Below are 13,313 nucleotides of genomic sequence, written 5' to 3' on the forward strand. Positions count from 1 at the left end.
GGCATTTAACTTTGGAAAACATTTGGCCAATTACAGGTGAACGTTTAGGCGTTATTATTGCTCGCTTGCCTGTCTTAGGGGTGCTGTCTGTGGGGCTTCTAGGGTTTTGGGGTCTGTGAGCCCCGCTGGCACATTTCGAATGTTGATTGCTTTTGCTTTGCAGAAAATCCACGCCGGGAAACTCCAGTTGGGGCCCTGCTGCAGAACGCTTTAGGACACTGTGAATTCCAGGTGGAGACAGCCCTCAAACACAAATTACAGGTAAGATAAGCGTTTGGATGGGAGGTAGTATAATGGAGTATTAGGAGGAGAGGCGAGAGAGTGACAGTGGTACTACTAGAAAACTCCTAGGACTCTTGATTTAAGAAACTCTGTGACAGGCATTTAACTTTGGAAAACATTTGGCCAATTACAGGTGAACGTTTAGGCGTTATTATTGCTCGCTTGCCTGTCTTAGGGGTGCTGTCTGTGGGGCTTCTAGGGTTTTGGGGTCTGTGAGCCCCGCTGGCACATTTTGAATGTTGATTGCTTTTGCTTTGCAGAAAATCCACGCCGGGAAACTCCAGTTGGGGCCCTGCTGCAGAACGCTTTAGGACACTGTGAATTCCAGGTGGAGACAGCCCTCAAACACAAATTACAGGTAAGATAAGCATTTGGATGGGAGGTAGTATAATGGAGTATTAGGAGGAGAGGCGAGAGAGTGACAGTGGTACTACTAGTAAACTCCTAGGACTCTTGATTTAAGAAACTCTGTGACAGGCATTTAACTTTGGAAAAATTTGGCCAATTACACGTGAACCAACACGATGACAGTGTTCAGTAAAACGAACTTACTGCAAAACCACCACCCACCAGGCTCAAAAGTAGTAAAAAACAGTTATGCTCAGATAAAGTTTGAAAAAGTATATTTTTATATCCCTAACAAAATAATCTCCAGCAAGACCCTCCCTAACCCCAACAAATAATTTTTAAATAGTCCTTCAAAAGTCCCCAAAAACCCCAACTCCCATTCCCACCCCCCAAAAGTCTATAAAAAAGGGGCAAGGGACACTCTAGGGATGCATGGTGTTGACTTTGGCCTCCAGGGCATCATGCCTTAGGGCCAGGGCATCATACTGCTCCCGGAGGGTGGCGTGGTCTAGGCGGAGGCCCTCCAACAGATTTTGGTATTCTTTTAACTTCCGGACCTCCGCCTCCAGGTCGGACACTCTATGCATTGCACGGCGCAAGCGAGCCTTTAGAGTACTGTGAGGGGCAGCCTTTGCTGCTCGGCGGTGGCGTCTGCCAGCCCGGCTCCGTATCGCCGGAGCACTGCGCTGGCCGGCAGAACGTGGGGTCACGGAGGAGGATGCAGGTGTCTCATTTGATGTACTGGACTGCGTGTCCTCCCCCTCCAGTTCTACCAGCCGCCGATATTGGGCAACAGTAGCATCCAGCCTAAGTTGCCGGGCCAGTAGAGTCTTCATACTCCTTGGTGCTTTTGATGTTTTAGTATTACCAACTATATGAAGAAAGAAAGACATAATCTGTAACCAATGCTCTTTAGGAATATGATTAACACAAAATGATTCAGCAGAAAGTTGTGTCACAGTACAACTAGCAACTAGCCAGCGCAGTACAAAACTATAGAGGCCAGTATCATGGGCGTCCGCAGGGAGGGGCAAGGGGGGGGCGCTTGCCCCCCCTCGGATTGCAGGTCCATCCAGTGCTGGCCCAGTGACAAATTACAATATGGTAATTACAGCAGGCTGGAACCGACAGACAGATAGAGGCAGAGACAGGGACAGAGAGATAGAGAGGGAGATGGCGAGGGAGAGAGAGAGAGGGATTGAGACTGAGGGTGACGGAGGGAGGGAGACAGAGAGGGAGACAGAGAGACGGAGACAGAGGGAGACAGAGAGACGGAGACAGAGGGAGACAGAGAGACGGAGGGAGACAGAGAGAGAGGGAGACGGACAGAGTGAGTGAGACAGAGGGAGAGAGAGAGAGAGAGGGGGAGAGAGAGCAAGAGAGGGAGACAGGCAGAGAGGGAGGGAGACGGAGAGAGAGAGGGAGGGAAACAGAGAGAGGGAGGGAGACAGAGAGAGAGGGAGGGAGACAGAGAGAGAGAGGGAGGGAGACAGAGAGAGAGGGAGGGAGACAGAGAGAGAGAGGGAGATAGAGAGAGAGGGAGGGAGACAGAGAGAGAGGGAGGGAGAGAGACAGAGAGAGAGAGAAAGAAAGATGTGTGTAATGTGTATGCCAGGTCTGGTGGCTCAGTGGACAAAGGCATCCGCTGCAGGGGCATGAGTTCAACCTCATGGTCATAGTTTTTTTTGTTGCTCTAGATCCAACCCCCTCCCCCACTGACCCTGCCCCCTTCGGTGCGGCCCTTGGTTGCAAACCACACTGTCAATTTGGCCCGAGAGAAAGTTTGTGAGGACCCATGCTCTATACCACATCCTCCTTATTTAGATTGAATTGTTTTTTTCTGGCATTTTTTGTTTTTCCCTGTTTTAATGTAGTTGCCAGGTCGTCTTCTGTGGTGCCGCACAAGATTTTTCTCTTCCCCCTATGGGGTTCTTTGTTTATTTAAGCTCTATGTCGTGTTAGATTTAAAAAAAATGTATGTAATACTTGTGCTCAATCATGTCAGGACTCAGGAGATGGTGATGATGTTGCCCCCCCCACCCCCCCCGGAAACATTTCATAGTATTTTCGTAGTTCATCCAGTGACCGTCTACTCTCTGTAGATACACATCATATGCTATCTAAGAGTCAGATAGTACCATGATCCAGCTTACCTGTCCACTCCACCACCACTGTCTGTTTCCTCACAGTCTCTTGTTTGGGCACTTGCGCCACCGCCGCCTCCTCCCCAGAGTTGTCCTCGGACCCGGAGTCTACCACCACCACCACATCCGAGCTGGCCCCTGCACCAGATGTTCCACCTACAAAGTAGATTTAAGAATGTTAGATTACACCACTCACTAGTATTTGGTCTAGGAATGAAGGAACGTGAAAACAACAGAAAAAGTAATTGACTGTCTACTGTAGTCTAAAGTAAAAATGTCCCTCCTTCCACGGAAGGCTGTTGTCTTGCTGCACTTTTTTGTCACAATTGATGAATGCTTGCTTAATTTTAACACACACCATTTTTCTCTGAACAGACAGAAGCTGGACTTCTAAGGACAAGACCAACATCAACTTCAAACCAGGTGAAAGCTCTGCTCGACCACAAGAAATGTGTTCCATTACTCATCAACTCAGCACCAAGCACTTTTCCATTTCCAGCTAACTTAATTTTAATATATGTGTTTACTTTTACTTTTAATAAAGCTTTTAAACTTGAATAGACTCTGTGGTTTTTGGTCCTCCAGACTAGAGTGACTGAGCGAAAGGTTTTGCAAATTTTGGCAAGGAGGAGTCCGTGCCGCAGACACTACCAGGTTTATACAGTGTGCCAAACACGCCACTCTGAAAATGTATTACTCTGGTGTTTAGTGTCCATAGTTCGGTTTGTGGAGAATTGTCCCTGCAACAGTAGTATTATGGATTGTGCTCCTATCTAAACACTATTTCGGAAAAATTAAATTAGGAACGCTTGGACAACAGTAGGTCCTCTATATTTAAATGAAAACTTACTGGGGCCAGCAAAGGAGCACTCGCCGCCCTGGCCTGCATCCTCCTCCTCTGGAGCCACAACAGCATCCTCCTGTTCCACTTCTGTCCGCTTGCCCCTGGGGGGACCTGACATACAACATGAAAGAAAGAACAGAAAACATTGATGATTGCTGCTTGTCGATGTCCTTGTCAACCAAATCAAACATTTAGAAAGAACAAGAACCAACTATTTCAGCCAAAAAGAGGGCTACAAAGGAAGGACTGCACCTGAGCCTCTACTCTAGGGGCAGATTTACAAGCCCCTTGCAGCTCTTTTGCTCCATTCTTGTGTCACTTTTGTGACGCAGCGCCACAACAAGAGAGGCGCCATGGTGTAGCGTATATTAACAACGTGACGCATATGGGAGATGCATCCCATTTCAAAGCCCTGCGCCATAAGGGAGCGTTCCAGCGCAAGGGAGGGCGTTCCTGCGCAGGAACGCATGCTAAAAGTGGCTATGGGGAATATATAAAATTTGAATCAGTCATTTAGGACAATGATGCGTCACTCAAACTCTGCACCTGCATGAAGCAGACATACGGCTTGACGCAGCATTGCTGGAGCTGCGCCATCGTTGCGACGTAACTCCATCAATGAGCAGCCTTTACGGCACCGATGCGTAAACGCTTCGGTGACGTTTTGGGACCATGGTGTGCCGCATTGTAAATACGGCGCACCATGGGTGGTAGTGGCGTGCCGCACACTTTGCAGGGATGCGCAGGTAATTGCAAATCTGACACTTAGGGGCATACTTACTAGTTCTGGGCTGCACACCTCCAGAGGTGCACCAGAACAAATGCGTAACACAAAACTAACCTTGCGTCACGGCAGATGCGCCGCAATTACAATGCGGTACACCCTGGCGCAAGGGTAGGCAGATGCGTGACGCATCTCATGACGAAAGAGGGGCGCATCTCTAGAGTCGCGTCGCAGGCGCGATGCAACTCTAGCACTGCTCAGGGCTGCCCAATACTCAACATACCGCATCAGTCCTTACGCCTGCTTCAACCAAGCAGGCATAAAGAATTGACGTAGCAGCGTCGCGGAAGTGCCTGCGTTAAATCTTGTAGATTTCACGCAGGCACTTTTGCGAGGCGCACAGCTGCCTGACCGCCCCCCCCCCCGCCCCCTGTGTGGGGACGCACCCATTGTGGCGCAGGCCAAGGCCTTAACGTGGCGCGTCTCCCTAGATGCATCACGTTGTACATTACTCGCAGAGATGCGCCACGTTTACGTCGCTGTTGCGTCAGGTAAGGCAGCGTAAACGTGGCGCAAGGGGATTGTAAATCTGCCCCTTGGTGTCTAGCATTACGCAGTTCTGTAAAGTACACTCATACATTACTCAGCCCAATTAAATGAACACAAAATAGAAAACAAATAAGCAGTGGCACTGCCACAGAGAAGGAGAGCAGTGCACCTGAAATGCACAGAAGATTTTGAAATATTAATTTACCTCTACTATCAATGTAATCGGCAGCATTATTGCTCTTTATAAAAAAGTTAAAACAAACATTTGCAATATACCACACAGAGCAGGGGACAAAACAGAGTAGAAAGTGATGAAAAAATTGCTACTACTACTCACCAAGCCCGGGGACCTCCACTCCCAGCAGGTCGAGCAGTTCGCGCTCCCTGTCCAGGATATCCGTCCAGCGGTGGGTCACCTGGTTGTAGGTGCGCTGGACACCCGAGATGTCAAACAGGGCCCGGCGCACCTGCTCCCACCGCTTCCGTCGCTCCTGGCAGTTGGTGTAGCCAGCAGCGATCCTGCCGCCTGCCGCGATGGTCCTGGGGAGAAGGCGCTGGACATAGAAAACCAGTGAGCCCACCTCCTCAAGGCTGAAGATCTCCCTGGGCACCACCATTTCCGCCCTTAAACGGCCACACGGGAGCCGGGCACGGGCTGCGGGGCCCGTCTTGGGCAGCTTCACTGCTGTCTTCACCATGGTCTGGGCAGGTGGTAGGAACAAGGAGAAAAAATGAAAAAGAATAAGACTAGGGAAGAAGAAAATAAAAGTTTAAAAAAGTAGTTGAAAAGTAAACAAAAGTAGCAAAAAACACAAAAATATAAAGCTAGAAAACTAGAGGGATAGATAATAATTTAAATAGATTCAAAAAATATTATAACAAGCACAGGATGGCAGAGATATAGAGAGGATTAGAAACACCACCTAGCCCAGACACAGGAATGAATGAAAAACAAGATGGCGGCCCGATCACGTGAGCGCAAGTAAGTTCGCACGCGATTTTTCTCGCGAACTCGTGCGAACTTGTATTCGCAACGCGCTCATTCCGCGAGATTACACTTCGCGGGCGGAAACGGCAATACGTCACGCAAACAAAATGGTGGCGCCCATACTCGACCTTGAGGTATTTCGCACGAGTTCGCGGCTTCTACGGTCGATTTCGCACGACGTCGCGCCTCGCGAATAGCGCAAAATTACAGAAAAACGATTTTTGCAAAAGCAAAGGCTATGAGCAGGTGCATAAGTTCAACCTCATCATTTGTAACCATTCCCTGTAGTGCTTCCTGAAGGGGCCCTCCGGAATTCGGTTAGAGTTCCTGTTAAAAAAAAAATTGCAACAAACAGGAAAAGGAAAGGAAAGGGAGCAGACAAGCAGGTGCCAGCCTTCATTAATGTCAGTTGAGGCAGGGCAGGTGTTGTTGTAATTTAATTTTGCAAAACGTAAAGCACTTAGCAGGTGTGCTTTGCTTTGCCACAATAATGTACACTCACTGGTCAACCAGAGGGTGCTCTGATGACACCGAGGGTGGCATGGGTGTGCCAGCCAGAGGGTGGCATGGGTGAACCAGAGTGCCAGTGTTGACAGAGGATGGCAGTGCTTTGCTTTGCCTCAATAATGTACACTGGTGAACCAGAGGGTGCTGTGATGACACAGTGGGTGACATGGGTGAGCCAGAGGGTGGCATGGGTGAACAAAGAGAGTGCCAGAGGGTGGCAGTGATGAAGAAAGGCTTGCAAACAGGCTGGGCACGTAGAAACAACAAGTTCGCAAAACTGGCGACCTGACAAGTAAGTTCACAATTTGCGAAATTGCACAAAACCCTCGCGAACTTGCAGAAACCCGTGCGAACACAAAAAAAAAAAAATCCGCGAGGATTCGCGGATTTTGCGGATTTTCGCAATCCGCAAATTCGCAAATCCGCAAATTCGCGGATTGCGAATCCGCAAAATCCGCCCATGCTTAACTATAACGGAGGAATTTCAATGGTTTTGTATGAGAGAAATGTCCAGCTAACTATAACATAGGTGAAACCTATGGTTTTTCAGTAAATTTCTAAGGTTTTTTAAATGCTAAGTCCTAACTATAACAGGCCTGAAACCTATGGTTTTTTCAGTGAGTTTCTAAGGTTTGTTAAATGCAAAATCCTAACTATAACGTGCCTGAAACCTATGTTTTTTTTAGTGAATTTCTACAGTTTTGTAAATGATAATTTTAAAATGTACTAATTATTATATCTCTTTCTTTTTATAGTAATTTCCTACATTTTTATTATAAATACTTATATTTATTTTATTTTTAAAGTTACATTTCATATTTTTAATGTAAAATAATAACAAAAGTAAATTCAAAAAGAATACACTGCTAGTGAAACTGCCTGGGTGAATTTGTAAGTCTTTGTAAGAGGCAGATTTACAACACCCTTGTTCCTCTTTTACACCACTGTTGCATAACTTTCCTGATGAAGCGGTGGTGCAAAAGATGTGCCATGGTATGTGGTATTTAGAATGTGACGTAAGGAGGAGGAGCTTCGCGGGCGAGCAAGTTGGCCGCGTAAGCTCGGAGCTCCGCGGACCCTCTGACCCTCCGCAAATATCCTGAAGGCTATCCTGTTCCACGGTAGTGGATTTCGATTGGTGAATGGTCGCAGACGCGGGAACTGCTTTCCGCATCCAAATCCGATGTTCCTAGACGAAGCTACGTCGTGTTGAACTTTGTGCCAGGGAAGCGCCATTGTCCTGTGGGCGGCTAATGATCGTGACGACGTGTTGCATGATTGAAATGCGAAGCGAGAACCTCCGATTTCTACTGGCGGAGTGCGCGTAGCTGCGGAGTCGCCTGCTGCTGGCCTGGCTTGTGTGCTGGCTTCGCCTCGGTCCTACGCAAGTGCCTACTTTGTTTTTGCTGGGTAGCCCTTTGTTCTCTTCGAACCCATCATGGCCGGCAGAGGGGACCCCGACAAGACGGCGAACAGAGGCGTTAGGAGGACGACTCAGCCACAGCCGAATAAGATTGACCGCTATGCCCAGCAAAGGACCTCGCCTTCTGTGGTGGCTCCATCTAAAGACTCTCTACGTACGGGCTCGCCTGACGGCTCGGAACCTACTTTGAGTGATATCATGGGGGCCATCACAAGCATCAGGACTGAGATGCAGAAACAGCACGAGGTCCTGACACACAAGGTGGACACCCTGGCCATTGACCTCAACCTGATCAGGGCCGACTTGGGCAAAACCAATGATCGGTTGAAATCCCTTGATATTAAGACCTCCAGCCTGACTACCGATGTCTCGGACCTGCAAGCGGAGGTCCGGACCCTACGATCGGTTAATGACCAATTCTCCAGACGGCTGGAGGACTTCGAAGGGCGTGCTAGACGACAGAACGTCCGCATCATCGGAGTACCGGAGGGAGCGGAAGAAGCGGCTGTTGACCTCTTTGTGGAGGACTTGGTGCAGACACATCTTGCACCAGCCGGACTCAGTAACTTTTTCTCAGTGGAACAGGCTCATAGGATACCTGGCGGCCCTCCGAAGTCGGGTGACGCACCGAGACCCATCATCGCCCGGCTCTTCAATTTTAGAGACCGGGATGTGATCCTTCAAGCTTCCAGGAGACACGGGCCACTTAAATTCCAGAACGCTGAAGTGCATTTCTACCCGGACTTCACCAGGGCCGTTCAGAGACAGCGTCAGAGCTTTGCCGGGGTGAAACGCCGCCTCAGAGACATGGGGTTCAAGTACTCTATGCTGTTCCCTGCTAAAATGCGGATCGAGCATGATGGCCGAGCCCTGTTCTTCGACATGCCTGAGTCTGCGAGCGACTGGCTGGATACCTTGCCGCAACGTCGAGAAGAGCATGATGAACACTCCGGAGGCGCATCTGGGGGCCTTCATCTTCAGGACTAGGTTTTGTTGCGCTAGCCTTGGCGGTTGGTGTTCCCGATGTCTGTGACTACTAATGCCAAAGCTTTTCCAATTTTTTTGTTTCTTCTATTTTTTCCATGGAGGGTGGTGGGAGGGGATTGCGGGGATTCCTCACTCCTCCAGGGTCTTTCTTGTAGTTTAGTTTATGGGGCGACAGGCACACTGCTGGTTGGGGGGGCTTTTTAGTCTGCTGCAGGGGTGCAGGGTGGGGGGTGGTGGTGGGGATGTTCATGTGTGTTTTCTTTACTCTCTCTTTCTATCTCTTAGGCAATGGGTCATATGTACTGTTCTGTTTCACTTGTTGTTGAGGCTTTTCGGGGTTGGGTGGAACCTGGGACTTGACGATGGGGGGTAGGAAATTGCAAGTTCTCAGTTGGAACGTCAACGGCTTGGGTGACCGTATTAAGAGAGGGGTTGTGCTGCAGTTGCTTAAACAAAATATGCCAGATATTGTTCTCTTGCAGGAAACGCATTTGGTTGGAAATACATGTAGAGCACTCAACCGCAAAGGGTTTAAAATGGTGGCCCAGTCAGGGTTCTCTTCGGGATCTCGGGGGGCGGGTGTTCTGGTGCGTACGTCCCTTCCATTTGAGATTGACTACACTGTGATTAATGAGAGGGGGCGGTATGCCGCTGTTGCGGGACGATGGGAAGGGCGTGCCCTGACATTACTTTCAGTTTACATTCCCCCGGGTTTACAGACTAACACCTTCCAGGACCTTGGTGGCGCCATTTTGAATCTGCCCGCTGGGCTGTTGATTGTGGGGGGTGATTTTAACTCGGGTTTGCTCCGGATCCTTGGACCAACATCCGCCTAGAGACCTCCGTAACACCCAACTGTGGCTGCCCACCTTCCTTGAGACGCTGGGGTTGGTCGATAGTTGGCGACTTCTGCATCCCACCCAAAGCCACTATTCCTTCCAATCCGGCACCCACGGCAGTCTTTCCAGAATCGACTACGTTCTTACCCTTGCGGCTCATGCGCTTGCGGTCTCCAAGGCCCGTTTTTTGGCACAGGGTATTTCTGATCATTCCCCGCTGTGGGTCTCCTTCGACTTTAATGTTGTTCTGTCGGAACGACCGGTGGTCGTTAACCCATGGTACTTCCACAACCCCAAAACTCGTAGTCTCCTGGCCAAGGCCATTGATCTCTATTTCACCGAAAATGAGGGGTCGGTTATATCGGCCGCCACTCTGTGGGAGGCATTTAAGACAGTTTTGAGGGGAGAGGCCTTTACTCTTATAGCAGAGGCCCGTAGAGTCAGAGATGCCGATATGGTGCGCATTGAGGCGGAGATCATGGAGATGGACTCCCGGTTAGAGGCGGGTCCCGATCCTGCCCTCTTACATGATCTCTCCCTAAACAATCGGAGTACCGCGATCTCGCTTCTAACGCTGCCCTCGTCCTGGCTACAGAACAGCAGGGTCGGATTTACGACGTCGGCGACAAGGCCGGGAAGTTGTTGGCCTGGCTGGACAGGAGGGAGAGGGCCAGCCGTGTCGTCCCTGAGATATTGGGAGAGGACGGAGTGGTGGTCACTGACCCGAGTGCCATTGCTGAGTCCTTTGCGGATTACTTTCGAGGTGTCTACGCCTCTGTCTCGGACCAGTCTGAGACCGATTCAGCCGCATTTCTTTCCGATATCGATCTCCTGTGCTTGTCGGACGAGGATCGGTATGACCTGGACAGGGACGTTTCCGTGGATGAGGTTGCACTTGCGATCCGTTCATTGCGGTCGGGCAAGGCGCCTGGTCCCAATGGTATCCCGGTTGAATTGTACAAGATCAGACCGGATGTGGTGTCCCCACACCTGCGCAATATGTTCCTGGAGGCACGGGAGAATGGCCTACTTCCCCTTGACCAGAGGTTGGCCATCATTGTGGTTATCCATAAGGAAGGGAAGCCGAGGGATTTGTGCCGGTCGTACCGTCCCATCTCTCTCTTGAACGCAGAGCCTAAGATTCTTGCCAAGATGCTCGCCAATCGTCTGGTTGGTGTTATCGGCGACTTAGTGCACCCGGATCAGTCGGGCTTTATTCCACACCGCAACACTGCTCTTAACTTGCGTAGACTTCACGGTGCCCTGGCTAGGGCCCATACACTTGAGGAGCCGGCTGTCCTGGCGTCTTTCGATGCCACGATGGCCTTTGACTCCCTCAAGTGGAGTTACCTGTGGGCAGTGTTGGCGAAGCTCGGTTTTGGCCCGGAGTTTGTGGGATGGGTTAAACTCCTGTATGCTGAACCGCTGGCTAACGTTGCCGTTAATGGCCGTGTTTCGGCGACTTTCGCTCTTCATAGGGGCACCAGACAGGGTTGTCCTTTGTCGCCTCTCCTGTTCGCACTCGCGCTCGAGCCACTCGCGGCCTTCTTGCGGACTCACGCGGATCTGCATGGTATCAGGTGGGCCCCTGGTTTCGAGGACAGAGTCTCTCTCTACGCGGATGATATTCTGCTGTACCTCACTTCCCCCTGCACATCCCTTATTGTGGCTTGTGATGTACTGCGGCTTTTTGGTCGGTACTCTGGCCTTGTTATCAACTTGGCCAAGTCATACCTGTACGTACTGAAAGGGGGAACAACGCGCCTCCCTAGGGGCTGCGGCATCCAGGTGGCGAGCCAGGGCTTCAGGTACTTGGGGATCTATATCTCCAGTAATGCGAAGGTGCGCTATGAACATAATCTGCTTCCCCCTCTTCTCCGCCTTCGGCGAGATGTGGAGGGTTGGCGCAAGCTTCCGGTCTCTTTGCTTGGGCGCGCGGCATTATTTAAAATGATGTCCTTGCCTAGGTTCCTTTATGCCCTGCAGAATACTCAGGATCCGGTCCCCGCCCGGTACTTCCGGGAGATCCCGTGGTACGATGGGGGAATAGCGCTACCGGATGTGCGTAGATACTATTGGGCCTCCCAGTTAGCGGCTATCAACCACGGTCTCTATGGTCCGGAAAACAACCCTGGATACGCCATGGATAGATGGCTCCTGGGCGGCGGAAATTACTATAGGGCGCTCTACTCGAGGTCTCTTGATGGGCGGATGTTGGGTCCAACGAAAACCACGGTCCATATTTGGAGGGCAATTACCAAGGCGCAGGGATGGAAAGGTAGACTGACCAGACTGACCCCATTATATGACTCGGACATCCTGGGCAAATTGTGGCACACCAAGGGTTTTGATAAATGGGACCTCATAGGCATCTCCAGGGTGGAAGATATGTTGTCGAGAGGCGAGATTAAGACCTTTCCCCAGTTACAGGACGAATTTCAGTTGGGTGCCTCGGAATTTTTCCGGTACGCCCAGTTACGGCACGCATTGCTTTCTGCTAGGCCGGAGGAGGGGGCGATCCCAGAAAGCTCACCATTGGAAGATAGGGTGCTGAACGGCCATATGCCGGACAGCGCCATTTCACTGTCCTATAAAAAGCTTATAAATGTCCGTACCGACCTCCTCCTGGGTGTGAGGGATCAGTGGGTGCGAGATGGGTTGGAAATCGGTGATGAGGACTGGCAGAGTGCGGTATCCTCCCCCAAGGAGGTTGCCATCTCTTCCCGTCTCAGACTGGTGCAGCTTAAGATCCTGCACAGGGTTTACGTGACTGGTCCCCGACTTGTGCATATGGGCTACTCTGAGGATGGACTTTGTCGCCGTGGCTGTGGTGCCCTTGCCACTTTTATGCACATCCTATGGGAATGCCCCGCAATAGTTTCCTACTGGCGACGTGTGCACTTGATTATGGGTGAGGTGACTGGGGTAGCGGTGAATGCGGAGGACAGGAGATGCCTCCTTAACATCTGGGACCCGACGGACCACAACGTGGCCCAGACTCAATGGGTGACCCTTGGCAACATGGTGGCTAAGCGTGATATCGCTCAGAAGTGGGGAGCTCCGGCAGCTCCTAATGTTGTGCAATGGAAAGCCAATATGGATTGGTGTATATTCAGGGAGAAGACTGTTTATGTTGCCAAGGGTAAACCCAGAAAAAGGCAGAAGCTGTGGGGGGCCTGGAATGCATACAGGGGAGACATCTGCATACCCCCGGAACCCGTTCCGCTGGAGGAACATCTGTCGCCGTAGCCTGTGACACCAACTGCAATGCTGTGTGAATGCTATCCTGTGTTTTCCTCCCTCCCTCCCCGCTCCTGGCCTTTTTTCCTGTTTTCACACTTGTGCTCCATATGTTCCCCCCCTACCCCCCAACAACGCCTCACTGGCTTTCATACTGCATTGCCTATATCTTTGCGCCTTATCTGGCGCTTCTTTTCCTTTCCTATTTTCTCTGCGTTTTCTTTATAAAAAAGTAAAATCAACCTTCACTGTTCTGCTGCATTGATTCTTGCACTATTGTTCTCCTGATCCACCGCGCTGCCTTGCCTCCGGGATGTCAGGCTGAATAGCTGTGTGCACTGTTTTTGAATAAAGGTTTTAAAAATTAAAAAAAAAAAAAAAAGAATGTGACGTAACTGGAAGGAGCGTCACATTCTAAATCCCGGTACCAGAAAGAGA

At 50.4% G+C, this 13,313-nt stretch overlaps 1 protein-coding gene across 1 annotated transcript; it reads right to left on the reverse strand.

Moving 5' to 3' along the window:
- Positions 1-956: 956 nt before the first annotated feature.
- LOC147728344 (uncharacterized) lies at positions 957-5,508 on the reverse strand. Its single transcript, XM_086963272.1, has 4 exons — positions 5,229-5,508; positions 3,625-3,729; positions 2,784-2,930; positions 957-1,501 (listed from the first exon to the last, which is right to left on the reverse strand). The coding sequence occupies exons 1-4, from the start codon at positions 5,506-5,508 to the stop codon at positions 1,053-1,055; spliced, it is 981 nt and encodes a 326-aa protein (XP_086819398.1). The 3' UTR covers positions 957-1,052.
- Positions 5,509-13,313: the final 7,805 nt, after the last annotated feature.

This window comes from Lissotriton vulgaris, chromosome 3_1, assembly GCF_964263255.1.
Source record: "Lissotriton vulgaris chromosome 3_1, aLisVul1.2, whole genome shotgun sequence".
Taxonomy (NCBI): Eukaryota; Metazoa; Chordata; class Amphibia; order Caudata; family Salamandridae; genus Lissotriton; species Lissotriton vulgaris.